At 41.2% G+C, this 27,006-nt stretch overlaps 1 protein-coding gene and 1 long non-coding RNA gene across 2 annotated transcripts; one reads left to right on the top strand and one right to left on the bottom strand.

The window, feature by feature from the left end:
• Nucleotides 1–25: 25 nt before the first annotated feature.
• On the bottom strand, nt 26–26,919 carry fer1l6 (fer-1 like family member 6). Its single transcript, XM_077535930.1, has 42 exons — nt 26,809–26,919; nt 26,648–26,726; nt 25,575–25,731; nt 25,276–25,462; nt 21,747–21,848; nt 20,671–20,761; nt 20,480–20,594; nt 20,175–20,409; nt 19,977–20,085; nt 19,260–19,464; nt 18,607–18,727; nt 18,427–18,527; nt 18,241–18,343; nt 17,706–17,825; nt 17,484–17,636; nt 17,226–17,397; nt 16,250–16,374; nt 16,032–16,166; nt 14,872–15,021; nt 14,687–14,794; nt 14,550–14,579; nt 10,936–10,968; nt 10,616–10,714; nt 10,327–10,519; nt 8,429–8,541; nt 8,238–8,357; nt 6,584–6,629; nt 5,693–5,737; nt 5,376–5,485; nt 4,824–4,952; nt 4,615–4,749; nt 4,418–4,545; nt 4,171–4,341; nt 3,323–3,477; nt 3,109–3,254; nt 2,903–2,991; nt 2,719–2,817; nt 2,527–2,647; nt 1,151–1,271; nt 926–1,083; nt 700–800; nt 26–412 (listed from the first exon to the last, which is right to left on the bottom strand). The coding sequence occupies exons 1-42, from the start codon at nt 26,902–26,904 to the stop codon at nt 232–234; spliced, it is 5,187 nt and encodes a 1,728-aa protein (XP_077392056.1). The 5' UTR covers nt 26,905–26,919; the 3' UTR covers nt 26–231.
• On the top strand, nt 11,270–12,686 carry LOC144030034 (uncharacterized). Its single transcript, XR_013287173.1, has 3 exons — nt 11,270–11,469; nt 12,174–12,417; nt 12,518–12,686. It is a non-coding gene; the product is annotated as an uncharacterized LOC144030034 (long non-coding RNA).
• Nucleotides 26,920–27,006: the final 87 nt, after the last annotated feature.

Here is a 27,006-nt window from a genome sequence, read left to right as displayed (position 1 = left end):
ATGATGATAAAAATGACAGACAAGGTTTCCCCTACAAATTAATATTTATTTTTCAAACAATAAAACATCAAGTGCCTAGAAACAAAAGTATGGCTACAGTGCAGATTCAAACCCTTCTTCAAATGCCAAGCTTTTGTGGGGGGGAAAAATGAGACTGATAAATGACTAATGTTGACCTATAATCTGAATATCTCAATCTAAAAAAATGAAACATTCATTTACATGCATGCGTTATCCATTGACTATTTTTTGGGATATGGCACCAGGCAGTGTGTAGAACAACAGGACCAGGAAGAGCGCTGTGATGAGTAGCAACAGAGCGATGATGATGTACTTCTTGTAGTTCCGCCATACCAGGTGGAAGAAACATTTGAAGGGGTTGACGAACCACGAGAAGGACGTGTCGGGACGGCTGGGGAACAAGCACAGAGTTAGGAGCACTGGATGACACCAAGGTTTTGTCTTACCTATTTGCTGTTTTTGTACCAAAGCAATAACAGTATTGCTTTGGCACCATCTTGACGTTGAAGTGAGTTAAGGAGTTTCAATTAAGACTTAAGTAATGCTTTGTGGCATCGATTACAAACCTTTATTTGGGGGAGGTGTCAATTATTTGTAGATTTTTGCTGTTAGCTGCCAATCAAGTAGAGCAGGAGTTCATTAAGTGTTCGAAAAACATCAGCAACCAATGGGTCTTACTTGGGTTTGGGCAGTGGTTCAGGTTCCTTGCGGGCCCGCCCCACTGGGTTCTTCTCGGCCTCTTCAGCTATCACAAGGTGAAACTCTGCTTCTACTTTCCCCTAGTGAGGTTATTGGGAAGCACCTGTCAAGTCAATTCTACTCAGCTTTATAGATTTACCAATGTTGGTTCTCAGTCCTCCACGGAACTCCTGGTACAAGGTCCCAAATGGTGAGGTTAGCATACCGTCAACTCGCCAGACTTGCTGAAAGGCCACCAGCCTCTGGACCTCTTCTGCTGGAAGATGGAGATCCTCTCCGTCCCATCCGTGAAGACGTCCAATTTACATGATTTGGCTGTTTTTGCGCCACGCGGGAAGCCGTGGAGATCTAACTCCACCGTGCCTGTGCACGAGCATGCAAGGATTAAATGACAACATTTTGGAGTTAAGCTGACGTGCTTGTGACATACCAAGGAAGTCGTCGGAGGAGAGTGTCTCGAAGTCCCACACCTGGAGACTGAGGATGGCGGGCAGCTTCTGTTCAGTTTTGTCCAGGGAGAAAATGCTGTCTCGTTTCTTCACCACCACTACCTATGATAAGAATAGTATGAAAATTAAAAAAAAATCCCAATAAAAATGTGGACAAGAGGCAAATAACTAGACCAGTGGTGCCCAAGTTCGGTCCTCAAGAGCCCCTATCCAGCCTGTTTTCCATGTCTCCCGAATTCAGCACAGCTGAATCTAATGACATCTAATCCGCAAGCTTGGCAGAAGCCTGATAACGATCCTGATTACGAATCAGGTGTGTTAGTGGCGAGAAACATGGAAAAAAGGCTGGATAGGGGCTCTCGAGGACCGTACTTGGGCACCCCTGAACTAGACCAAGGTTCACCATTTCTGGTCCCCGAGGTCCAGAGTCCTGCAGGTTTTAGATGTTTCCGCCCACTAACAAAGCCTTCCCTGACTGATACTTCACTCTATGGGCAACTCCAGAGTGCAAGAGGGTCCAACCCCACTAAGATGACTGGTGCTAGAGCCTTACCTAATCGTCAAGGTGAGCCCTACTATATCTAGTCGGAACTTCTTGACCTTGCGCACCAAACGGGCCTTTTCCTTGTCAGAGAGGTGACGTTCTACATTCAGGATTGGGCCGCTCAGCTCACATTGCGCCTGACCCATATGGCCCCGCCCACAGGTGGTGAGCCCATGGGAACAGGGACCCAAGTTGTCCTTTCGGACTGAGTCCAGACATCAAGCGCTCGCCATCGTGCCCCACCTCCAAGCCTGACTCTAAAGGCGGACTCAGTGACCCTTGTCCAGGAAAAGGAAAGCCTAATTTATTATTTTTATTTGTTATATATTTTTTTGAAGGCGGCACTGTGGGCGAGTGGTTAGCACATCCGCCTCCCAGTTCTGAGGACTCCGGTTCGAGTCCAGGCTCCGGCCTTCCTGGGTGGAGTTTGCATGTTGTACCGCGTGGGTCTTCTCCGGGTACTCCGGTCTCCTCCCACATTCCAAAGACATGCATGGAAGGTTAATTGGGTGCTCCGAATTGTCCCTAGGTGTGTTTGTGAGTGCGAATGGTTGTTTGTCTCTGTGTGCCCTGCGATTGGCTGGCAACAAGTCCAGGGTGTCCCCCGCCTACTGCCCAGAGCCAACTGAGATAGGCGCCAGCGCCCCCGTGACCCTTGTGAGGAATAAGCGGTCAAGAAAATGGATGGACGGATGGATGGATATTTTTTTTGAGGCGTGCTTTGTCTGGTCCCTCATCTTCGGACCCGTTTTCCATGGGTGACCCTTGGGATACACAATTATAAATTCCCTGCTGAACAGGAGCTACAATCACCTTCTCAGCAGGTAAGTAGCTGAATGGGAAAACAAAACGCCAGTTGAAATTTCCTTCCCCTGTCAGAGAATTGTAGTGGACATCAGTCTCCTGGCGGTCGTCCTCCAAACCCTTCAGCCAGCTACAGATGAGAAGAATAGCTTACTGCAGCTACATGCCTACATAAAATGGTAAAAATATTACAAATATTACCCTTTGATATAAATATCACTGGACTTTTGACCAGTCAGGAAGTTGCTGTCCTCCAGAATCACATCTTCCGTGTTCCAGATGATGACGCGCAGTTCATAGCTGCAACCACACACTCAATACTGACACCCTGTCCAAAATAGGTGGTATGCTTTGCCTTTTAGTGCCATTCATATGCTGATCTTACCCTTTGGGTTTGCGGGGGGAAATATCCACTGCAGGACCGGGGTGAGGCAGGTCCATGGGGAACATGTCGACCCACATCTGGACCTGACCCTGCGTGTGTACACACAAACAAAATCCATGAAAATCCATATTTAATCAATCATATTGACAAAACAGAGCCTTGTTTAGTAGGAAACTTAGGTTCCTTTGATAGTTAAATAGTTAGACCTGATCCATCCCGGGCCGAGCCTTATGAAACAGCGTCCTGGTCTCGATGTGTTCGGGTACCAGATTGCACCCAACAACCGGGATCTCAGCCCAACGATGCAGAATCTTGAGAGACAAGTGCTCATAGGACTCCATCGGTTCCTCATCTGGTAGACATGCACACATCAAGTTCATCATCGGGATCATCTTCAGTCCCAGAAACGACGTTACGTACCTTCATGCATGAACAACGTCTTGCCGGTGAAGACTTTGTCAGCCACGGTGATGCGTCCTGGTCTGAAGTGAGGACCGTCCACGTTGTTTTCTCTGCACAGCTTTGACAGCAACTCGGATGGTTTCAGACAGTCTCTCCAAGCATTGTAACCTTCACTGAGGGAGACAATCAGCAGGTGCAAAATGGGACATTCGACACTGTCACGTTGGGCTAACACCACCTTTATAGTATTTGAAGATATTCACACTGATATGACGATGTCACAGACTTGCAACAGACTGACTGGTGCAAATCCATGAAGTCATCAATCGGTTCAGTTTGAGACAATCAATTCTTTCGTTTTCCGTAGGGAAGCGTACCAACATAAACAACTACTGTGTACCATATGACTTTTCAGGTTTCAGCACCTTTCGGTTTGGTTATTAATTGCGGTGGTATAGTGCCAAATGCAGTGGTCATCATGGGTTGTAAACGTGGTCATTCATTTAATGTGAGAAATCATTAACATGGTCATTGTCTTCACATAAATTATTACTTATTAACAATAAAATAAAAGGTAATTTGAGAAACTTTTATTTAGAAGTGTGTACAGTATCTAACTGGTAGCCCTCACATTAATCAGTGACCAAGAAGTAGCTCTCAGATTAAAAAACAAATGGTGGTAATTGCAGACCTAGGGTAGAACAAGACCCCTAAGATTTATTGTTTGAGAAATGTGTAAATACTGATAGTCACCTCACCTAACCCTGGTTAGTAAACCTAACCCTGAAGCCTATTCCCTGAATTATTACTCAAAACTGACAAGCTGATCCAAACTGGAATGCTAGGATGGAATCGTTTCTACTCACAGACTGTACTCAGTTGGAAGTCCGCATGTGGCTCGGTGTCGGCTGTAGAAGCGGTTCTCCAAATCAATGCGGGTCTCCCCTATCAAGTCATCGCCTCCCACCATGTCATAGTCATAGATGAGCACCGACAGCAGAGACTCCTGAGGAAATTTCGCCTGCATCTCAAACGACCTGGGAAAAGGCAGATCAAATCAACTGGTGTGTACTTTTGATGACAAAAGTGTCAAGGTGGATGGAGACTGCGAACCTTCCAAAGACGGGGTTCAGCTGTTTAGGGATGTAGTTCTCACGGTCTTTGATTTCATTTTTGCCAAGTTGAACGACAACGTAAGGGTCAGCCTTTCCGTCCGGGTCGGCCGGGTGCAAGTTTGATGCCTTCGGGGACAACACAATGAAGACTAGCAAGACAATAAGGAGATCAGAACACTACACAACACAACTTACAGAAACGATGTAAACCCGAATAAGGACTTGAACTGGGGTGTTCTGCGGAATCCCTCTGTTGACTCTGAGATGTCCATCGTCTTCCTCCCACTCACCTTCCTCATCCTCAGTGAGCTTATACAAACAAAAACGCCCCTATAGAAAGGAAAACTCAAATTGTGGAGTACAGCAAATCCAATAGAGATGTTAATTCATCACCAATGTCTCACCTTGAACTTGCCAACGAACCTCTCTTCTGTAGACCCCTCTTCCTCACTGGCCTTCCCGCGGAAGAGCTCGTATGTGTTGACCCAGTCGTCAAAGGGTCCTAACTCTGCCTCCAGCTCCTTGTTGTACAGCTGCAGAGTCAAGGGTTATGAGGTTTGAAGTTAACCCGGCAAACGCTATTTATGATGCTCTGGCCTTTCATCCATCCCAAAGAGATTCAATGATCTTTTTAAAACGGAATGGAATATTAATGGAGTATTGCACAATATTTGGGTTTTCCACACCACCTTACGGTCATTCCTAACCAAGCATTACTGCATGAACCGATGAAGCCTACTCTGATGAGTCTTCTAAGACAAACAGAGCATTCCATTTTTAATTGACGCAATGCCCTGAGAATGAAATGACTTGGATGAATGACAATATCCACAAGCAATAATTATGACATCCAATCTGAAAAGTATTTATTTTGAACAGTTCATACAAGCGGCCAAACACTTTCTAGTCTGATATCAGTCAGATGGCAAGTTTCTTTGTTATATGACAATGAGTACCTGCAGCGTAGCCAGTTTGGTGGGCAGACTGAGACTCTGGTTCAAGTTCTGCTCTGGCGTTCCTTTTCCCTTCTGTTTCTTTTTCTTGTTGCCATCCGATGCACTGCTCACTGACAGGACAAAAACATATGTCGAGTTTTGAGATGGGGATATACAGTACAAAATGAAAATACAATAAGCAATGTTCCTCCCTGGGGGCATAGCAACCATGCCGTAACAGAACCAAACCACAATTCTATCTAACAACCTGAATCAACCAAGACCTAGTGGCAGTTTCTACACGCTTGTTCCACTTTTATTTCTACATTTGTCCTTACCTAAAGTGTCTATTCCATCGCTGAGCAAGCTGTGGTACGGCAAAGCTGCAATACACAACAATGCTATTGTGGGTATGAGGCAAATGGCTGGGTTAACCTACCAACTATTCTGTTTTGTAACTTCATCCAAACAAGGAGGAAGAGCCAAGTAATGTACAGTACTTGATTTTAAAAACGAAACCCTAAATCCCTGCGGCACATCTAGCCTTCATGAAACCAGCTCCTTGTAATAATACAGTCAGTTTCATACTTGTATAACCCTTAATATCGATTTATTTTCATCTTGCTGCATACTACTTTTTAAAAAAATGCTTATCTAACATAAAACTTATTTATGCTCCCTTTACATATGAAAATAAACAGGTGCAGTGTAAAGTGATGTAAACGTCACAGCCCTTACACTTCACTTTGATTTGCACCTGTATTGCGCAATTAGCAATTATCGGATAGGGGGACTGCTCTGAATCAAAATTTCACCAAAATACAAAAAAGATGAGTTAATGTTTGTAAGCGAAGGTATATCGATAATATTATTAACACAGAGGCAAAACGGGAGACCTGCATGTAACAGGCAGCTGTAGACACTCAAAATGTGTTTACAGTGATGGTTTTCATTTGTAGTCACCATTTCCGGTTATAGGTTGAATCTCTACACTGTCGCACAGTGATAATGAAATGCTTGTCCTAAGCCTCCAAGGAGACACATCTTTCCATACCTCCACCCGCAGAGATGGTCCTGAGCCAATCTACATGCCTGGATAGAGGTATAGGCTACAACTAATCTTACTTGCTTTTCAAGAAACCCTTCACAAACCTAAACATTCTCAAACAAACCAACCAAACCATTATTTTTGCCGTGAAACCGGAACCATAGATCAAAGAGATTCTTACCTTTTTCAAAGACTTGTGGGAACAGAGGACCTTCTGCCTGTTTGGTCTGTAATGAAAACAAAACAATGTATTTGAAATTGAGGATTCAGTAATACCTTGGACATCCAATAAAGAAAAATATGACCCAAACAATTTTGGAAATTTGAAGGCTTCATGAGACCACATTTCAGCGAGCATCTGAGATGCACTTGACAGGAATATAAACAGTCTACATATCCCTCTTCAAATGCCATGTTTTTGCAATTAAAAAGAAAGAAAGAAAGACAAATAATTCCAAAAGATTTTCTTTATAGCCTATAAAATCAGATCTATAATAATAATAATAATAATAATAATAATAATAATAATAATCTATTTATTTATTTATTTATATTTCATTTTTTACAAGAAAAAACATTAAACACATTTTCATTACATATATTTTCTCACATGGGTTTTGGGACATTTTGTTATGTTATATTAAAGTTCATTAATTTCCGACATCAGCCCAAGCGCTCTTTTCGTTGACCCATTGGAACAATATACAATATATTTCCTCGCTGCAAAATTAAGGATGTTATGTAATTTTTGCCAGCTACAGTGAGGAAACATTTATTTGGGAGGCCTTGAGAGGATTTCTAAATCAACAACAAATATTTTTTCTGTTATATACTCCAACCAATACCTTATCTTATGGCACAGGGACGTAACGATATCTTAACATTACGATATTATCACGATATGAAGGTCACGATAGGATAATTAGGATAATTATCACGATATTGTGGGGGTTGGTGATATTTAAAAAAGATCACAATATTGTAAAAAAAAAAAAAAAAAAAAAGGAGCTCGTACTAAAAAAAAAAAAAAGCACAATAATGTGCTTTTGTACATAACAGCAATGCATATAAACCACCTACAATCTCAAATAACAATATTGAGGCACTTACTTGCTAAGGCACACATTGATCGCTTCACAAGCAAATTAGGTTCCCCTTCATCTGACAATTAGTATAGATTTTGAACATAGAAGGCCAAAACATCCCTAATAAAAATTAAATTGCACTAATAAACAAGCCACTAGAGGGTGCTAGAACTGCACAAATGGAAATCAACCTGACTTTTTTTTTTTAACAGATGTGTTCCTTTTAAATATTGTGAACGTGACGACGACGATATTGTGGCAGTTTTAATATCACGATATCACGATATTGCTCTTATCGTCACATCCTTATTATGACATGACCAGAGGCAATGAATGAATGTTTCACCTTTAGGACACTAACGTGAAAGTGTTTCTTAATTAAGCCAGTCATCACATTCTTGTCATTTCATTAACTATACTTAGGCTACAGTAGTGATTAAATAGTTGTGTTCATGTTAAAAAAAACAAAAAAAACAAATGTCAGTTCTAATGTGAATGGAATGCATCTATGAAGTACACAAGGCCATTTGGCGCAGTGTGTTTAGATTTGTGCAATTTCAAGGATTTTGTGCTTGAACTCACCGGTCCAACCGCATCGCGCCCCCCCATATATATTTATCGGTTCTTAAAGTGGTGAAAAGAAGATACTTTACAAGTGATAAATGGGGCTAAAACATGCCCCTCCCAAAATAAATAAATGAATAAACAAATGAAAAGGCGAATTCACAAACTGAATATGTGGCAGTTTACCTGTTTCTCTACAGACGCATAATATTTGGACCACCAGTCAATGACGCACTCTGCTGACTCGTCCGCGATGGTCCGCCTCCTTCGTTTCGAGGAACGATGTGTGGTCTTTTTGTGGCTATCCTGCATGTCATACAAACGTGAAAATAGCATCTACAAATAAGCTATGATAATGTGTGTTCATCGGGGGTCACCTTTTTCCTCATGGGCGTTGTCTTTTCGGCGGTTGGTTCCTCAACTGTGATGAGAACGTCGGGAGTTGTTGATGCCACAGTGGAGCTCGTCTCTGCAGCATCCTGTGACGATTCTGTTAGACAAGAGACAAATCAGAGTTAATGACACCATCCCATCCTGGACAAAAAAAAATAAAAAAAAATACACAAAATAATATTTGTAATGATTTGAAAATGTATGAAACATACATACAAATACTTAACACTAACTATAGGAATAATGGTAAATATAAGTTATCATACATTTGCTGCAATGAAGAATTGCTTCTGCTTGCAATGAATGCTTTGCTCTGATCCACACTCATATTCACATAGCCTAGCTATATATACATACGTTATCTTAACAGAAGATGCACTCAAGAAGCTCAAGAACTAGAACATCTGACGCAGCAGAATGGTTAGAGACAGTCTGCTGAGGCCAACAGTTTTCTGTTAAGAAATGATTGCAAACTTGACCACACATGCACTCAGCAATCAAATAAAAAGAGGGTGAGGAGGGGATCTTTTCAGAGAGTGTAGTAGTGAATTATATCAGTTAGTTCATCTCCTCTCTCCTCGCGAGCCTTGAACTGAGTGTCTTCTCTCCTTTTTGTGTCGTGTTTAATACATGTCAAACAGTTAACCCTGACACTAACAAACACAAACTCATGGGCAAAAGGTAAATATAATACAAATGGTGCCATAAAAAAATAAAATAAAAAATATTTACTGTATAGTAAAAACAAATTAAAAACTAAAAAGAAGTTTGGGTCAAAGAGGTAAACACATTCTTATACACATTTAGAAGTATATACTGTACACATAACATTACATATATACCGGTATTATAACAAAATGTGGAAAAAAAATTATAAGAGAATAAAAAGTAAATAGTACATAAATAGTATACAGTTTAAAAAATGTAAGTATCTAAATATAAGTCAATATAGTATGTAAATAGTATATAATAGTAAGTCATAAGTAAATAATGTATTACAAATTCAAAGTCTAGATAAAAAAATGTAATATAATGAATTTATTAAAGATGGAATATAAGAGCTAAAAAAAAAAAAAGCTTTTCCATACACACATTTATATATATATATATATATATATATATATATATATATATATATATATATATATATATATATATATATATATATATATATATATATATATATATATATATTAGGGGTGTGAATTGCCTAGTACCTGACGATTCGATTCGTATCACGATTCACAGGTCACGATTCGATTCGATACCGATTAATCCCGATACGAATTTATAAGTCGATTGTTGCGATTTTTTTTTCATTCAAATTTAGAAAATACTAATCAGTAAGCTTGTAGAGTGTAAGATTTATATGAAAATGTATTATTTATTTATCTGAAATTTCAGTCTTATAGAGGTTGTAATCTGTTTCATGTTTGAACAGCATTAAAATAAAATATTAAGGCTTAATGTTCCGTTCATATAACATTCTTCCATGCTCAAGGTGTGAATCCTAACCCGAAGTCAGACGTTTTGTTGAATATTTTTCCATTAAAAATGGAGGTTTAAAAATCGATTCACACACACAAAAAACAAAAAAATAAAATAAATAAAAAAAATAAAATAAAAAAAGGCAATGATGATAAGACGTTGAATCGGTAAGACTACCGAATGAACAATTCTGAGCTCTTTAAAAAAAAAAAAAAAAAAAAAAAAAAATCGATTCAGCCGCCTATTGAATCGATTCGAGAATTGCGCGATGTAGTATCGCGGTATATTGCCGAATCGATTTTTTTTAACACCCCTAATATATATATATATATATATATATATATATATATATATATATATATATATATATATATATATATATATATAACCTTACCATCAGGTGTGTACGTGACTGCAGGTGGCGTGTGCATCAGTGTGGAGGCAGGTGGGGCTGGGGGCGCAACATATTTGAAAGTCATCAGGTTGTTGATGACGTGGTTCCCAACCAGCGTACTGCGACCAAAAGCCCTCCAGTCCACAACGGTGATGCTGAGTGGCGGGTGGAGGTGCTCGTTTTCCGGTAACTCCTACAAGAGGAGAAAAAAATAAATGAAGTACTGTATTTCATGGTGACACAGATAATAAGTTCATCGAAACATATGACAAAAAAAAAATGTATGGACCAGCTCAATGGTGTCAACCAGCGTGGTGAAGTTGGGGTTGGACTTGTAGCGTTGAATGACGGAAGAACGCAACGTTTTTCCAGCACATTCGATGAACACCTGCAAATGCAATTTTGTTCGTTTTTTAATGGATGGTGTTAAAAAAAAATTAGGTTTTTGTGTCATTGTGTTGTGCATGTTGAAATGTCTATTTCAATATGCAAAAATATAAATATTCAAATGAATATGACTAAAATTACATAATTTTTGAATAAAAAACAAATCTCTAAAATATAAAAATAAAGACATAAATAGGTAATTAGTGGCAAGTGTGTGCATACCTGAGGGCGATCAACAGACAGTAACTGAACTTTCTTAAAGGTACACTCAGTATTATACAGTGGCATCTAGTGGTGAAATAATAAATCATTCGAAAAAAAAAAACAATTGTTTGTGTTAGTAGTATGTAAAAAGATATGTTGTATCGCATAAACGTACTTTTTTAAAATATAACGGTTAGTCTAGAAATCGCAAATTATCTTACATGTCCGCGCCTCGCCTGCTAGTGTCTGCCATGTTTCGCCGCCATCTTTCTGCTACGGGTGCCGTCAAAGACAACTTTCAGCGCTCCATTTCTTAACGCGTTTTTGGAACGCACTTCCGGTTTGTATGGCGACCGCATGTCCACGAAGAAGAAGAGTTTCCGGTCCCCGAAGAGAGCATTATCAAGCATCACACTTACTTTGGGAATTTATTTTATTTCAGCGCGACAAAACAAGAGTTTATATTGTAGCCGCATTTGCCAGATGGAGAGAAATGAGGAACAGACTAGGTTTGGGACGTGCCGGTGCCTTCGACTGCTTTCTACTTGACCGGTAAGTAAGAGTACATTTGTGTTTACGTTTTGAGAGCGAGAGAAAAAGTATACTCCGTACTAATTAATACGATGTTCGTACCTTTGTTTTACGATCACTGTATCTGTTGATTAGCAACTCCGCACCACTCGAACGATTTCGTTATGTAGCTACTTGCTTTGAAAAAAAAAAAAAGATTCCCGCTGGCACGTTATATTTAGAGTAAATGCGCAAGTTATTGTGTAATGTAATGTAACTGTGATTTCGGAGGTATATTTGCCCATAACTTCAATAGAGAATCTAAAGCATACTGTATTAGTGGAGGAGTTGAAAATTATTTTCGTTGTGGTTGGTGAAAATAGTGTTCTCGAAATTAATTTTCGGCAGGGAATAACTTTCTGGACTTAAATGCTGGCTGTACCGTAAGCACTGCTAGAGTCTGAACTCTCTCACTCAAGTGTGTACTGGTCCATTGTGTAATTGGGTGCACAAGAATTTACAGGCTGCCACGTTTTCCACGGAAATTCGACAAGCAAGCAGCCTTTGCATATTCTATGCAGTATGCAGTCAAGTTACTTTTATCTAGCTAATACAATGTTTTGGGCCCAAAAACTAAAGATCTTACCTCTATTTTGGGGGCTTTGTTGGAAAGTTGGTGACATATAATAGTATCATCAATTATTCTATTTTATTTTATAATTGTGTTTTTGTTTGTGTCACACTAGATCAACAGCCAAACTTGAGGGGTTCCAGAACCATATTCTGATGTATACAAGCATTCATGCACCGTTTAAATACATCACCGACCTGCAAGAAAAACAAATATCAAGGGGAGAGTCAGCAGCCATATTGGAATGCCCCGAATGAGGACACTTGAATGGAGGACCCCAGAAGGCTTCGGTGTTGTACCACCAGTATCTCCACCTACCATATCTGAGCTGCAACAAACTGAAGTCAGCCGACGTCTTGGTATGTCATTTACATATGGACGGCATTGGACACTACATGAACTTTTTGTGTGAAGCAATACGGAATGGTCACATGTACAAGCACCACTTGTTTTACACAGGACCTGCTGACCAGGTGTCTGAAGCCATGGAGTGACTCCTCCCTCACTTTCCTCAGCAAGCCTTTGAAGAATATGATATCATCGTTGGTGGGAACATGCCCTCACTCCATAACATGTACTTGTGCAGTCAAGGAGCATGTCAAACTTAATAAAACCAGCAAACATTGAAGTGACTTCATTTTTACTGCAGTCTGTTCACACAATCAATGGACAAGCCTTCCTTAATTTTGCCCCAATAACATCATAGAGTAGGCGAAAAGTAGTGTTACAGATCATACTGTGTTCGGGAGAGTTTGAGGAATGTTGCAATGTTAATGGGGGGCAATGTCAGCACACACACACACACACAAAAAACATCATGGTATTGAGTTAATCAGATATTTTAGCTGTGTACAACACATACCTGCTCTGTAACACTACTTTTGGCCCAAACCTGTATGTCTATTTTCCATATTTTGAAATGCACAGCGTATTGGTAAAATTCTGGAACAACTGCAATTCATGTAGCTCATTATATTCTAACAGCATTTTTTTTTTTTTTTTAGTTAATATGTTCATTTCATGTAGACTTTTATTTTACTTTATTTTATTCATTCATTTTCATGTACTGTACCTTACATTCATTGGCCAATGAAGAATTCCTTGTCATTGCAAGCATTTATAATAATTCTCCAGGCTTTTGATGTTTTACATTTCTGGTCATGTAAAATAGTGTTAGGTTAGGTGTCGAATGAACACTGCATGTTGACGCCAAAGGAAATAGTATTTTTTTAGTTATTCAAAATGTACAAATTAACACACAACAACAATATACAAGTTATACAAACTACAACAACAAGTGTCAGACATGGACTAATTATATGCCAGGTAAAAAACCTTTGTATTGTCCTCAAGGATCTGGGAAAGTGTCACTTATTTGCTACAAGTCCACCAAGGTGCTGCAGTCTGGGATCCAGGTACAGGAAATCATGGTGGTGCTGATGTGGGATCCAGGTACAGGAAATCATGGTGGTGCTGATGTGTCAGCAATGTGTCAAAAAGTATTTCTTGGTGTCAGTCTATCAGCTGGACTTGGATATCTTCATGTTCCTCCATGGTCATTTCCTGTACGAGTCTCTGCAAGAAGGTAACAATTGTATGTCAGATGAGGTACCAAACAATGAACTGAAAGTCACTGAGCCAATGAAGTACATTATTACATGAGCAAGACTATTTGTGAAAGCCATGTAAATTCCTGCACATCGAAGTACAAGGAAGCTGTTGTATCTTCAATCAAAACTAATTAAGTTGCTTAGTGATATTTATTAGGTAAAATTGTTCAACATGGTGACAAATCAATATCTGAGTAAAGGGTTTCAAATGTTTTTGTAAGCAGCACTTTTCTGAGTGGTTAGTAGCAACAAGACACGGGGGGGTTTACGAGTCTGAGTTGCATCTGTGTAGTTCAGTTAACACCATTATTTTGTACGATATACTAAACATATCAGCAAACGATGTAATCTAAATACCACATATTCCAAGCAAAGGTATGTTTTGAGCCATTCACATGCATGCTCGAATGGAATTATTTTTCCATGATGACATAATTGTACGTTACGAGACACCGCGTTCACTTCCGCGTTCTCTTCCTCGTCTCTCTCGCCCCCTTTGAGATGGTCCACATGTCTATAAAACATAACATAACTGTGTGTTCTCTGTTGCATGGTTTAGTTGCACTAACAAATATGAACATAGATAGCCATTATCATTAGCTGACGTACAGTATTTCCAAACAATGCCGACAAAAATATTAATTCTGAAATTAAATGACTAAATCACAATTATTAGGGATCTGTACAGTATGTCTAACAAATGCAATTCACTTACGTCATCACTCGAGGGAATACCAGAAGTTGTTTGCGTTCTGTTCCGGTGAAATTGGTGGTAGGCTGTTGAAGTAGGGTCTCTCTGGGACGCCGTAGTTCGTGTGCTTAAAATCATTGCATTATCTTGTTTGACCGATAGATGGCGGTCGTGAGCTACACACTGGGGCTTTAAGCTCTCGTAGACCCCAAAATAACACCTAGCAGAGAAATATAGAACACATATGCACAAAATGGCACGGATGATATTATTTTGTAGTATGAAGAAGCAATTCTATCCATTTGAAGGTCATTTTTAGACACATACCTCTAGTCTGTATGTACTGAGAACCGGTCTGATGTTTTCAGGCACCGTGTAGATGCCTCCTTCCTGTTCCTCCAAGGGTGGCAGACTCTGCTCCCCAGACATGGGAATCTACACATGGAAAATCATAACTTGCTATCTACTCATTTTTTGATCAGTCAAAAAATTGGAATCAAGTATCAGCTGACCTGCACCAGCTCGAATGCAGCCAGCAGCTCTCCTCCTGATTGGCTGGTGTGGTGTAGCGGGCTGTACTGCAGCGTAGGGGGTGTGTAAGACTCGGAGAGCAGGCGGACCTCAGGCAAGGCCACTGTGGCCCCCAAATACTCCGCCTTGCCCTTCACATGACATTTGTGAAACAAAATTCTTCAGACAAAGTGATTCCCAAACTGGGATCCCTGAATACAAAAAATAATTGTACATACCGGGACCGACCATAAAATGAACAGACTAAACCAATGATTATGAGGTAGAGTCTAGCAATATCACGTAAATCTGAATATGGCATATGAATTCCCAATCACTACCTTTGTAAATGTCTAAGTGGTATGTTTTTAATATGTTTACAACATTTGTCAACTTGGAGATATATTATATTACATTCAAATGTTACACCTAAATGTTAAATGAGAATGCTCAATCTAAATCTAAAGCAGAAGTGACTGTGATTTCCACCATCTCCTTTCATGTCTCATGGAAAGAGGGAAATGATTGTAGCCATGTTGTGAGTTTCTTAGCAGGAATAAAACTTACTAGTTACTTAAAAAAAGTCACTACAGAGGTCAGACAAGATGTTGGTCAAATGGCTAAATCGACAAGATTGACTGTGCTTTTGTAAACTAGCGCCTCTTTTTGTCATGTTAGTAGAAGCGCTACACATCAGCTAACTCAATAATTTATGTGAAAATATCACAACAATAAGCATTTCCATAAGCGCTCACTATAAGAGAAGACCGGTTTATTTTAAAGTGGTAAGATTCGATTCAGTGGATTATTTCGATTCGATATGGTACGGCTCCTTTTGAGAGGGTATGATGCAATGAGTTTCTTTGTCATTTTACAATATGGATGAACTTATTCGTAAGTTATAGTGTAAATGTGACATTTCTTTCAACAAATATATTTCTCCTATAGAAGAAAATTTGATACATCTTGATATACAAATGAAATTTTCAGATTTTAAATGGTTTTCTTGTTACACCTCTAATCTACACCCATCCCTTCAGCTACATTGACACTTCAGTTATATTTAGGATTTCTATCTGTAGTAGATATGGGATTCTGATACCTGATATCTATGACATATCGATTTTATATCTACGGTATCTAAGCTTGCTATCTATTTTACCAATGCATCGTCATCATACACTTCAATGACAAGTCTTGGCGGTTCTTCCTGGATGTGTCGAAGATCTCCACTCAGTGAAATACAAGTCATCTGCAAGCACTGATTCCATGTGGGGCTGAGAGTCTGACTGATCACCTGGGGCGCACAAAAAAAAAATCAACACAAGTATGCTCACTGCGAACAACATAGCTGCAGAAGGTATTATTTCTATTATTTACATTGGTGGTCTGACTGTGTGACAAGTATGTGACCCGAGCAAAAGGGTCCGAAAGGCCAGTGTTGTCGGCTGCAATCAACCCGCGAGCTTGATACATGTGGCATCTTAACTGGAACTGATGCTGCTCTGCACATAGAAACACATAAACACCCAAACACACACATATGAATGAACACTGAGGAGGCAAAACAGAAGAAATATATGTTATTTAGTAGAGGACGGAGTGAGTGATTTCCACCAAGGCCCAACAACCCTCATTTGTATCAGCCCCAAATTATACACCTTCATGCCTGAATTCTATCAATAAGTTATATGCAATTATGCATTACTATATAGGAATTAAGTATCTTTGAAAAGATTTAAAAAAAAACGCAGACAAGTACTTTCCCCCCTCATATTTATACCAACATTTAATGTTTCCACAACACTTGCTAAATGTAACGAGACGAAGTGCAATTTCTGGAGATATTGTGTGGGAATGCTGAAAGCTGAATGCTAATAGCTGAATGCTAAACTGAATTTTAATGAAGGAAATTGAAAGATAATTACTAGTAATAGTAGTAGTAGTAGTAGTACTACCATAGCTTTAAACCACCTCTTCATGTCAGAAGCTGCATCAAAGCCTTCTGTATGCTCTTGCATAAAAAATAAAATAAAATAAATAAATAAATAAATAAAAAACAACAAAAAAAAACAACAACAACGAGTAAACACGTTTTTGGGAGGGTAAGACAAAAACGTTTTTACACGTTTCTGGGATTGAATGGTTGTAGAAATGAAAACCAACAAGTCATTCATTATTAAGTGAAATTTTCTCTTGTGTATTTATAAGTATTCTTTAACCAAACAACTTATTTTAGGATCTCAAAATATTTGATAGATGCAGCCCTAATAACAATAATTATAATAATAATAATAATAATAATAATAATAATACAGTCATGTAAGGGAAATCAATAATCGTTACAGTCTCTCACCTGTACACGTGAGGTGAGTTGGGGGGCTGTTGGCATCAGTGCCCCCAGTGACCGCATCGAAGCCTTCCGGCAGGTCGTCCAGCATGTGAGCAGAGTCCACGCAGGATCCAAACCACAAATACACATCCACTTTGGCCTGAACACAAAAGCCTGTCACACGCTTCCCTGGCGGCTGTGAACGTACACACAAACATGTGCAAATCATTATTTTCTGCCAAGATGGTTTGTTTGATCATTTGTGGCTTGTAAGTTTTCTACCTTGAGGAAGAGCGTTACTATCTTTCCACAGTGGACCCCTCGAGCCTCCCGATTGCTACAGAAGATGACATCTCTGGCCGGGAGGCGAGCGCACGCGATCCGCTTGTTGTTGCTCAACAACCAAACAAAGATGTCTGGCACTGTGTGTTGAGGCTGCACGTCACAGATGTGTTATTAAAACAAATGGTCATTGTTTGAAATGGTGACAAATGCATTCTGTACCTCCTCCACCAGGAAGCGTAGTTTCTGTGTGAGTTTTGCTGCATCGTGGAGTGCTTCTTTAACGCCACCTGACTTTCTCTTCCTCTCGACCAGAGACTGAGCATCTCCGATCATACTTTCCTACAGTGCACACATTTAGAAAAGACCTTAAGCTAAGACTTCAGCTAGCTCAGAGAGAGTCCATTTCACCTATGCATTTCTTTTTTTTGGTAACTTTTTTTTGGTAAACCTATGTATCAACCTGTGGTCAAATTAGGTTATGGCTTCCGGAAAGTATATCAGCTTTGTGTTCAATCAAACAGGCCAACATTTGGCACTGAGCAACTATGCTAAAATGTATTTGTGGTGTGCTGTCAAGACTTTATTTTTTATTTAGTTATTTTTTTAAATAGGTGCCATGGCTCACTGCATTATTGTATCATGTTCAACTTTAGAGGTTGCATTTTTTTTTTTAAATGAATTCATTTTAAAAGCGAGTGTGTCTATTTTTTATTTATTTTTTTGGGGGGGGGATGAATATTTCGTTTTCTTCTACCAGTTCCTGTTTGCACATTGAGAGGCGTTTCCTGTCCAACTGCGTCAGATAGTTGGACTTCAACTGAGCCTTTAACTTGGCTTCTGCTGCCGCTATGAAACGTCTGCAAAGATAAAATGCTTCATGGACCACATTTAAAGGGTAATATTGCACACTTTACATCGCAATGATGGATTTCAAATATACCTGGCATCTATGCAAAATTCTTTGACTGCTGTTTTTAGAGTCTGCTCGGCGCCGGGATACGACTTCCTGTGGAGTTCTGCTGCCCTGGTCACTCCTTCCTCCTGTAAGTGGATGCTCAGTTCTAACAAATATTTGACCGATGGTAGCGTTACATTGATGTGTTTGTGTGTGCGCACATACAAAAAGGGCTGCTATGTTCTCCAGCATGTTGGAGTTGTACAGCCGGTAGGTTCTGTCCTCCCATTGACTCAACACATTGATGCACGGCTTCTGTTTATCCAGAGGCAAATACATGTAGTACCTGCAGTATATAAACACACACAAACCAACATTATATGTATATAGAGGTGTCAAAATTAGTGTGGTAAGTTTGAGTTAATTTAAAGTTCCTTTAATGTCACTAATTATTTTTTAACGCACAATTAATGACTGCCCGATACTTGGAAAGCCTGTAATGAAGGAATTCCAGTCGCAACGCAGCAGACACATCCATGCCAAATTTTAGCAGTAATAAATGTAATTAATAATGCATATACTTGTGGAGACTGGAGTCAAGTTGCATTTTACAATATTAAAAATGTGCAGAATTTCTCAAGTTACTTCATATTAAAGATTAGATAGAGTTAAAATAAAAAGAAAAATGCACTGAGCTGTCACCAGCATCTTAAAAATGCAATTATGCCGTCTAGTGGCAGAAAAAATGACCACAATAGAAACCCACTTCCACGTTAATGGGAAATCACATCAAGCTTGAAATCAGCTATTCTATTGAAAATATATATATATATTTAATGTACTCTCTTTTCAAAATCTTCCCTTATTACAGCATCTACCTGGTTCCTTCGACAGGCAGCGGTTTCTGGGGACGCGTGATGGACTTAGAGGTCCTGCTGGGGTCTTGAGATTCTCTGGGCAACAGTGGGGAGGAAGGGGAGGTCCTGTCAGGGTAGTCCTGTGCCACTCTCCTGCGGCTGAGAGTGGGACTTGGGGCGCTTAGGCCAGGCTGGCTCGCAGGCTCTTGCACGTTACCGCAGTTACCTTTGGGAACAAATAATAGCAAAGACAACTGCTTATTGAAACCAAATGTTTGTGACCAATTTAATCGCATACAGCTGCAAACCAAATGACATAACCTAAAACACAATCATAGTACAGAGAAAGTGCTAGTGAAAGTTAAAAATAACCTCCATTATTAAAGCAAGCGTCTTTTTTTCAGTTCCTGTGTTGTTGTTACTTAAGAGAACACCACGGTGTAGTAGCTAACATTTTGGCATAAGCAATAATATAGTGTGTACTGTATAAGAGTATTTTAGAGTATTCATTGACCTACCCCATAGGTGTCAAACTGTATCCCATGAGTGCCGCAGTCCTGCAGGTTTTCAAGGTTTCCCACTTTCAACACAGCTGACTCATATTTAAGCTCATCAGCAAGCTCTGCAGGAGCCTGATAATTATCCTGATCATCGTATCAGGTGCGTTGGAGTAGAGATACCTTGAAAACATGCGGAACTCTGGCCCTCGAGGCCCGGATCTTGACACATGTGACCTACCCAGTGAGAACTCAAAAGTTATAGGCTTGTCTCCAATCTTTCGGTCAATCAGGGTAGCTTCAAACAAGGCCCCAAAGAGCAGGAAGTTCTCTTTGTTGTCAGGATTTACCTAAAACATGACCACAAATCCTTCATCAACTGCTACCTCCTCTTGACAATACTTTACTTTAGACTTCTGGTCAGGCATAACGGTCTTACTGTAGGTGGACATTCCACAGGAAGAACTTCTGCAGCTGCTTTCCCTTTGTCGTCATCACCTGTACCTGCAGATGCCCCCCCGGCTCCTCCCCCGCCTGCTGGGGTCTTACCATCCTTCCCTCCAGCCTTTACCGCTTTTGCATCCTTTATTGGCTTCACCATCCGGGCAAGTTTGGACTCTGGGCCCGTCCCGCCTGAGAGGATCTCCACCACCAGCTCTACAAAGACACGCCCTCTGTAGGAAGGAATTCATAGACTTGGTTTGTGTTTGTTTATTCTCTTAATCACCAATATTTTTGACAAACCGATAAGAGACCCCCTCGCCAATGCCCTCGTTAAGCTCGGCAGTGTCATCGCCCAGAGAGTTTCTGACAGAGCCGTACAAGTTTATCCAGGCAGGACCAAAAGTTGGCAAAAAACCTGTAGAAACATCAAGACCAGGGTTGTTTTTCAGCAAAAAGTTCCAACATCACTAAGCTCACATCCGCGGCCTTACCTCTGTCGCCATCCTGCTCATTGGAGATGCGCCTCAGGTCAAAGTAATGGGTTCCTATGGCAACATCACTCACACTTCCTTCATCCCAAACCTACAAGCAAACAAATTTTGGATAAGAAAAAGTACAGTGGACGCTAGGACCTTTAACAGTTTGAGTTGCAGAAGCGTCAGCGTGACTGTTGAAAAACGCCTCTCAATCAACCACTAAATTAAGTTGCTAAATCCATGGAGAGAATGACTCAACTACTGAACCATCAAAAAATCGTAAAGTAACCGCAAATTTTATTTTTAAACTGTGTCGGTCTTCCTGTCCCGCTCGATGTGTTCTGTGCTAGCTTGCCATTTGACGGAGGCCGACGGATTCGTCGTATGGCAAAAACAGAAAATAGGTCTATCTGTGCAGCGGGCACGATGTAGTTGAGCCGCAGTCGACACGCAACGCACACGTAGTCGGTGTAATTTGAACAAGCTGAATGAATGGAAACGAATCGGCTGCGCCACCGGAATGCAGCGCAGATGCAACGCACATTCATCGGGTGTAATCCCAGGGTTATAGATAATAGATATCTATGAGCGCGAAGCCATCCGGTTGAGATAAAACTCTGGAATGCCGTCGCCGCTCTGGACAGTATTTGAAGGATCATTCATGGTGTTTATGACCCGCCCTACTCTACCTACGATTGGCTCATCAGTCCTCATGGGTCTAAACAGCGAAGGCATCACCTACCAGCCAATTAGAGGCAGAAGAGCTGAACAGTGTGCATCAAGGAGGATTTAGTGGGTAGACGCAAAACTGACTGAAAAAGAAGTGGGCGTATACCCACATATACCCTGGACTACACTACTGCATAAAACTAAATGGTTAAATTGTCAACTCGAGTGGCTCACCCGTCGAACTGAGAGATTACTGTCAAACCCAATCTCTGATCAACTGATCAGAGTTGCTCTATTGTCTAAATCAGTTGGTCAAATGTCAAAGTGAGATGTTCATAGGCGAACTGTCAAGCGGAATTGCTCAGTGGTTGAGCTGATTTAAACACTCAAAAACATAGATTACAAGGCATAAACTTTCAGACCTGAATCTTCATCCTCTGGCACAGAGGAGGAAACATTTCTGTGAAGATGATCTGTTCATTCCATACTGGATCTGCATTGGACTTCTTTGTGGAAGTGCGACCCTTAAAGGTGAGACAAAAAATATGGTGAGGACTATTTTTCATTTTGATGATTGAGACATTTGTTGAGTGCAAGATTTAAAAAAATAAAAATAATAAAAAAATCATATTATGTAAAAAAGTAAACTACAATTCCCTAAGGATCGACTGTTCCACCATTCATGGAAGCGTAGTTACATTCGTAACTGTCGTTCTATTTTGTCCATCCCCACTGCTAGGTGGCGGTGCGGAAACATTGCAACACGTAACGCCGAATACCAGTGACGTTACGAGGACCCCGGAAAACAAACCTCACAGAGGGGCCTCCGAAGGACCGAGGACCGCATCCAGTGGATGAAGAGAGGTGACATCCAAATTGTAGAATCTGGAGAACGTGCAAGGCGACGACCAGGAAGCAGCCGCACAGACGTCCTCCAAGGGCACGCCCTTCAGAACAGCCCTGATGTAGAAACACCCCTGGTAGAGTGATTACGCACAGCAGTAGGTGGGGACGATCCGGTATGCCAAATCCGACCGTGCTGCTGGGGCAGCAGATCCAACCGAACGGGCAGAGGCCATGGGTCGGAGAAGCAAAGACTGCGGAGAAGGAACAATATCCAACAGCATTGTGTGGTTCTCCAGAAGGACCCTCTGAACTGTCAGGTGAATGAAGGGGAGAGGTGGAAAAGCATAGAGAATGGCACCCCGGCCAAGGGTGTGCCAGAGTATCCTGGCCTCGGGGGCTGTTCTGCTCCCTCAGATAAAATGAGAGGGGACAGTGAGTGGACGCCTCGGAGGCAAAGAGATCGACAGACACCTTCCGAAGTAACTCCAAATGGTGTTTACCACCTCTGGGTGGAGACACCATCTACCTTCTGAGTGGATGGCTGGGCAGTCATGGATGTGGTGTTCGATGAGCAAAGTCCGCTGGGAGGGAACACGAGAGGACTTCTCCAGGGTGACCTTGAGGCAACATATGACAAAGAAACAGACGTGTCTCGGAGTGTCTGAGCATGAGATGGATAGGGTGGAATCCGCCTGTGTATTTTTGGAACGAGGAAGTAAGGAGAGTAGAATCTCCCTGGATACGCTAAGGGATCCACTGCTTCAATAGTGGACTTGGCAAAGAGGGTCGTTAGCCCTTCATCTAGAGCCAGTGCTCTCTCCGGGTTGTCGATCACGGTCTCTCTGACACGGTTGGAAAGAGGGGGCCGGTGTTGGAACTGAATCCTGTACCCATGGGTTAAGGTCGAGCTCACTCATGGGTCCGAAGCGAGAACAGCCCAGTAGTCTGAGCTGCTGACAGGAGAAGTATCTGACGTCCGGCCCCACGGCCTCATTCCTTAGACCTCTGGGATTTAGGGGTCCAGGAGGGACGATGCTTAAGAGTGGGCAACCCGGGGATGACTGGACAGGGGCATGGACGACTCGGACATCCGCGATAGATCTCCGCGAGGGTCGACGCGTCCCAGAGACCCAAGTGGGCCGAAAGTGTTGCACAGTACATGACCGAGGGGCAGCCGGGAGAGCAGCTACCGTAGAGCTTGGAGGAACAGAGGGCCTGACAAGGCTAGTGAACTTCAACCTCATGTCATTAGCACGGACTGTGCATTCTAGCACCTCATATCGCGGCAGGCTTGAAAAGTTCTCTGGGAACCACAGGGAGGATACGCAGTTTCCTCTGGGAAGCCTCTACCAAAGGGGACAGACAGCCAGACCTGACGATGCACTCGGATCAGAAATTATATACATTGGCCATGCTCCCTAGAAAGGAGGGTTAAGTCCCTCAAAGCCATGTTACAGAAGGACAAAGCCTCCTCCACATCATTATCCTGTTGTGTTCAAGCAGAAGTTGAGCCAGAGAGTTACCCAGGCGTGCTGCAACCACCCCTGCGTTATACGACCTAGTGAGCAGGTCATCCGTCAAGCAACATTGAGTGTAAGGGCACCTCACAGACCGTGTAAGGGCTTCCTCAGGGGAGACGATGAGGGGTGCCACAGCGGCCTCCACGTTAGGCATACGGTCTAAACCGGTAGCTGCAGCACCCCGCATGGATGCCAGGACACGGCCGCCTGCCAGGAGCCGAGAAAGAGACTCTGTATCAAACCAGCAGGAATGAAGGTCCACCAAATAGTGATGAGACTCAGGCATCAAAAAATGAGTCGAGGAACAGTCGAATGAAGAGAGGCCACATTCTCAAGAACAAGACAAGACAAGAAAGGTCAGACGGATCCAACCGTAAACGTCGGAAAGCGCTAAGAAAAACAGCCTGCACCAAATCCACTCCCGCTGAGTCCTGGACAAGCCAAGCTAGGAGAGGGTACAAAAAAACAGTACCGTCACTAGCAGCAAGGTTTCTTCAAAGCAGCCGCTGGCAAAAAGGCAGCGACTGTGTATTAGTGTGTGACACTATACACGGGTACGAGACACGATACCATCACGAGCCAAAGTTCATCAAAGCAACCGCCAGCAAGAGAGCAAAGGTTGCTGTTATAACACAATCCGCACCGTCAAACCTGAAGAGGCACCTGCCACGAGGCGCCAGCCGTAATCCAGGAGAACGGGGAAACCCAGCGTCCACAGAATTACACAGGCGAGCTGCCAGCGAAAACAGCAGCGACCGCCGGTGTGGGATCACAGCCATCAAGATATTCCAAGAAAATATGAAGAAAATAACACCGTCGCAGCCAAAGGGGGGCGGAGGAAATCAACCTGCAGCCTCAATTGACACGATCACTGCCCACTAGCGACGGACAAGAAGAACAGCGGTATGCAAAGGTTTTAAGGGACTGTTTTCTGGGTTCCATGCCCTTTAACACACATGGCATTCGTCGCCCGGACAACTGGACTACGTGTCATTTTGGTATGCGTTGTCTATGGTATGCATGTCATCTGTGCATGCTCAAAGGCAATTTCAGTGCTGTTCAGCACCGCCACCTGGGGGCCGGGAGGGACAAAACAGAACAGTAAAACTGAAATACAGTAGATACATTTAAAATAACGAAAGCTCATTGTAACAATCCACAAGGTGGCGCCTCCTTGTTTTTGCCGCACTTTTCATTTTGCTGATATTGTATTTGATGCTGTGGACTTAATCGTGACGAGTGGTAGCACCAAGGAGCCTACATTTTGCTATTAATAAAGTGAACCTGTGGACTTCCAGTCCCATGTTTTGTTTTGTTTTTTTGCTAAACAGCAGCGCCTTCTATGGCTGATCACCTGCCATGCGTTACATCATGTATGAAATTAATTGACAAAGTAAAGACATTTTCATCATAATCATAACTTTTCTTTATGAACATAAAATGTGGTTTCAAGTTAGTTTCTATTTTGTTTTAAAACAATTGTTTTTATTTCATTTCACTAACTTTTTTTTATTGTATAGTTATTTTGATTGGTTTTGTTAACTATGATAATTACTATTCTGCACACAATTGGAACGGTACCCACCATTTGTTTGAAAAAGCTAACAACCACGAAAGGGTCTATGAGCGCTGTGTTGTCGCCTATGAAAGCCTTGGTGACGTTGGCCATGATGCTGGAGTTGTTGCGGGGAAGACCTTCCGCTCGATACACTCGCACTGAAAAACGAGCCCAGGGACGTTCTGATGGGAAGCCTTCTGGTATCAAGAGGTTCCTGGAAAAATATTTCGAACATTAACAGAATGTCATCTGCATATAAAGAGATAACTGGAGTTTGCCTCAGCAAAACAAACAATCAAAGAATTCATCACAAAGTGTTTACATACTTTTCTATTTGCTCCTCTGCATCACTGGCTTTAATCCCAGGCTGCATGGCATCACCCTTTGCCGAGACACTAATGTCACACTTGACGTAACCTTTGCACCCCGTGCTAATGTCACCAGGGACCGTCAGCATTGCCCACTTGTTGATGAATTGGTGACCTCAAATAGAAAAATAAAACGGATGCAAAGAAACACACACATTTCATTTGACACTGTTTGGACCAAATAAACCAGACCTCAATCTTCCACTTTTATTTCAAAGAGGTGCAATATTTTTGTCCATGTGTTGTATAGCCATGTCAGGTTCCTACAGATTCGGGCCCTCCTGTGCACAGTTAGCATGTTTGTGGCTTTCTCCCATATTCCTAAATGTGTTTTATATAGGTTTTGCTTATAGGCGTGAATATTTAAATGGTAAATGGACTGCTTTTTACACAGCGCTTGAACTACAGCATATAGTGCGAATAGTTTGTCAATATTTGGCCTGTGATTGACAGGTCACAGTCCAGGGTGTAAGCTGCCTTCACCCAATCTCACCTGGGATAGGCTCCCAGTCGAGTCGACTAAGAACAAATGATATACAAATGATAGCCACACAGTTATGAGCGGAATTCTTTAGGGAAATGTTTTGGATCCATTCATTTGACAGTATATAAAGTACATAAAGCCAAAGAAGAATAGTAAAATAATAATTAGGGGAGCGGTATACAGTAAAATGAAATATTCAAGTTATGTAATAATAAGCACACCATTATAATAACGCTTTAAAAAAAAAAAGATTAACGAAAAAGTAGCTCATGATGACACAAAAATTGCAATTTCTTTCCACATCGTAATACTTATTGTAAAGTAGCTGCGCAATATGGATAGAATGATATACTGTGTCATAATAGAGGGGAGCAAAACTTATAATAAGTAATTAAGAAATTAATTTATGGAGTCATTGGTATCTAAATAGTTTTGGGCTAACAGTTCAGAATTTCGTTAAATGTCACAATATCAACATTTAATTCAGTTGTATTGATAATGCAACATAAGATATGTTAACATGATGAAACATTGCCATAATGTCCACCTGGTTGTTTGTAGACTGTCCACACATCCAGCTTAAAGGAGCCAATACAGAAACTCCTCAGCATCTTGGAGTGTATCACCTTGCAGATCGGAAGAGGAAACAACAACGAAGCGTTCAAGCATCTGACAAAACAATCTTTTACCTGATGCACTGGAACTTACTGTAAGCCTAATGACTTTGTCGAAGAAGATCTCTTTGTAGGCAAAGAAGTCAAACACAAAATACTGAAATAAAAAAGGAGGGACAACTTTAATCATTCATATACTCACACTTGATTGGAAGGCTCATTGTGTGAAGGTTGAGGTTTTCCCAGATTTTCCCATTTTGCGCCCCAAAAATTCAAATTAATTCACAATGAA

Source organism: Festucalex cinctus, chromosome 11, assembly GCF_051991245.1.
Source record: "Festucalex cinctus isolate MCC-2025b chromosome 11, RoL_Fcin_1.0, whole genome shotgun sequence".
NCBI classification, from domain to species: domain Eukaryota; kingdom Metazoa; phylum Chordata; class Actinopteri; order Syngnathiformes; family Syngnathidae; genus Festucalex; species Festucalex cinctus.
Note: the sequence above shows the minus strand (reverse complement) of the source record. Positions and strands in the feature narration are given on the sequence as shown.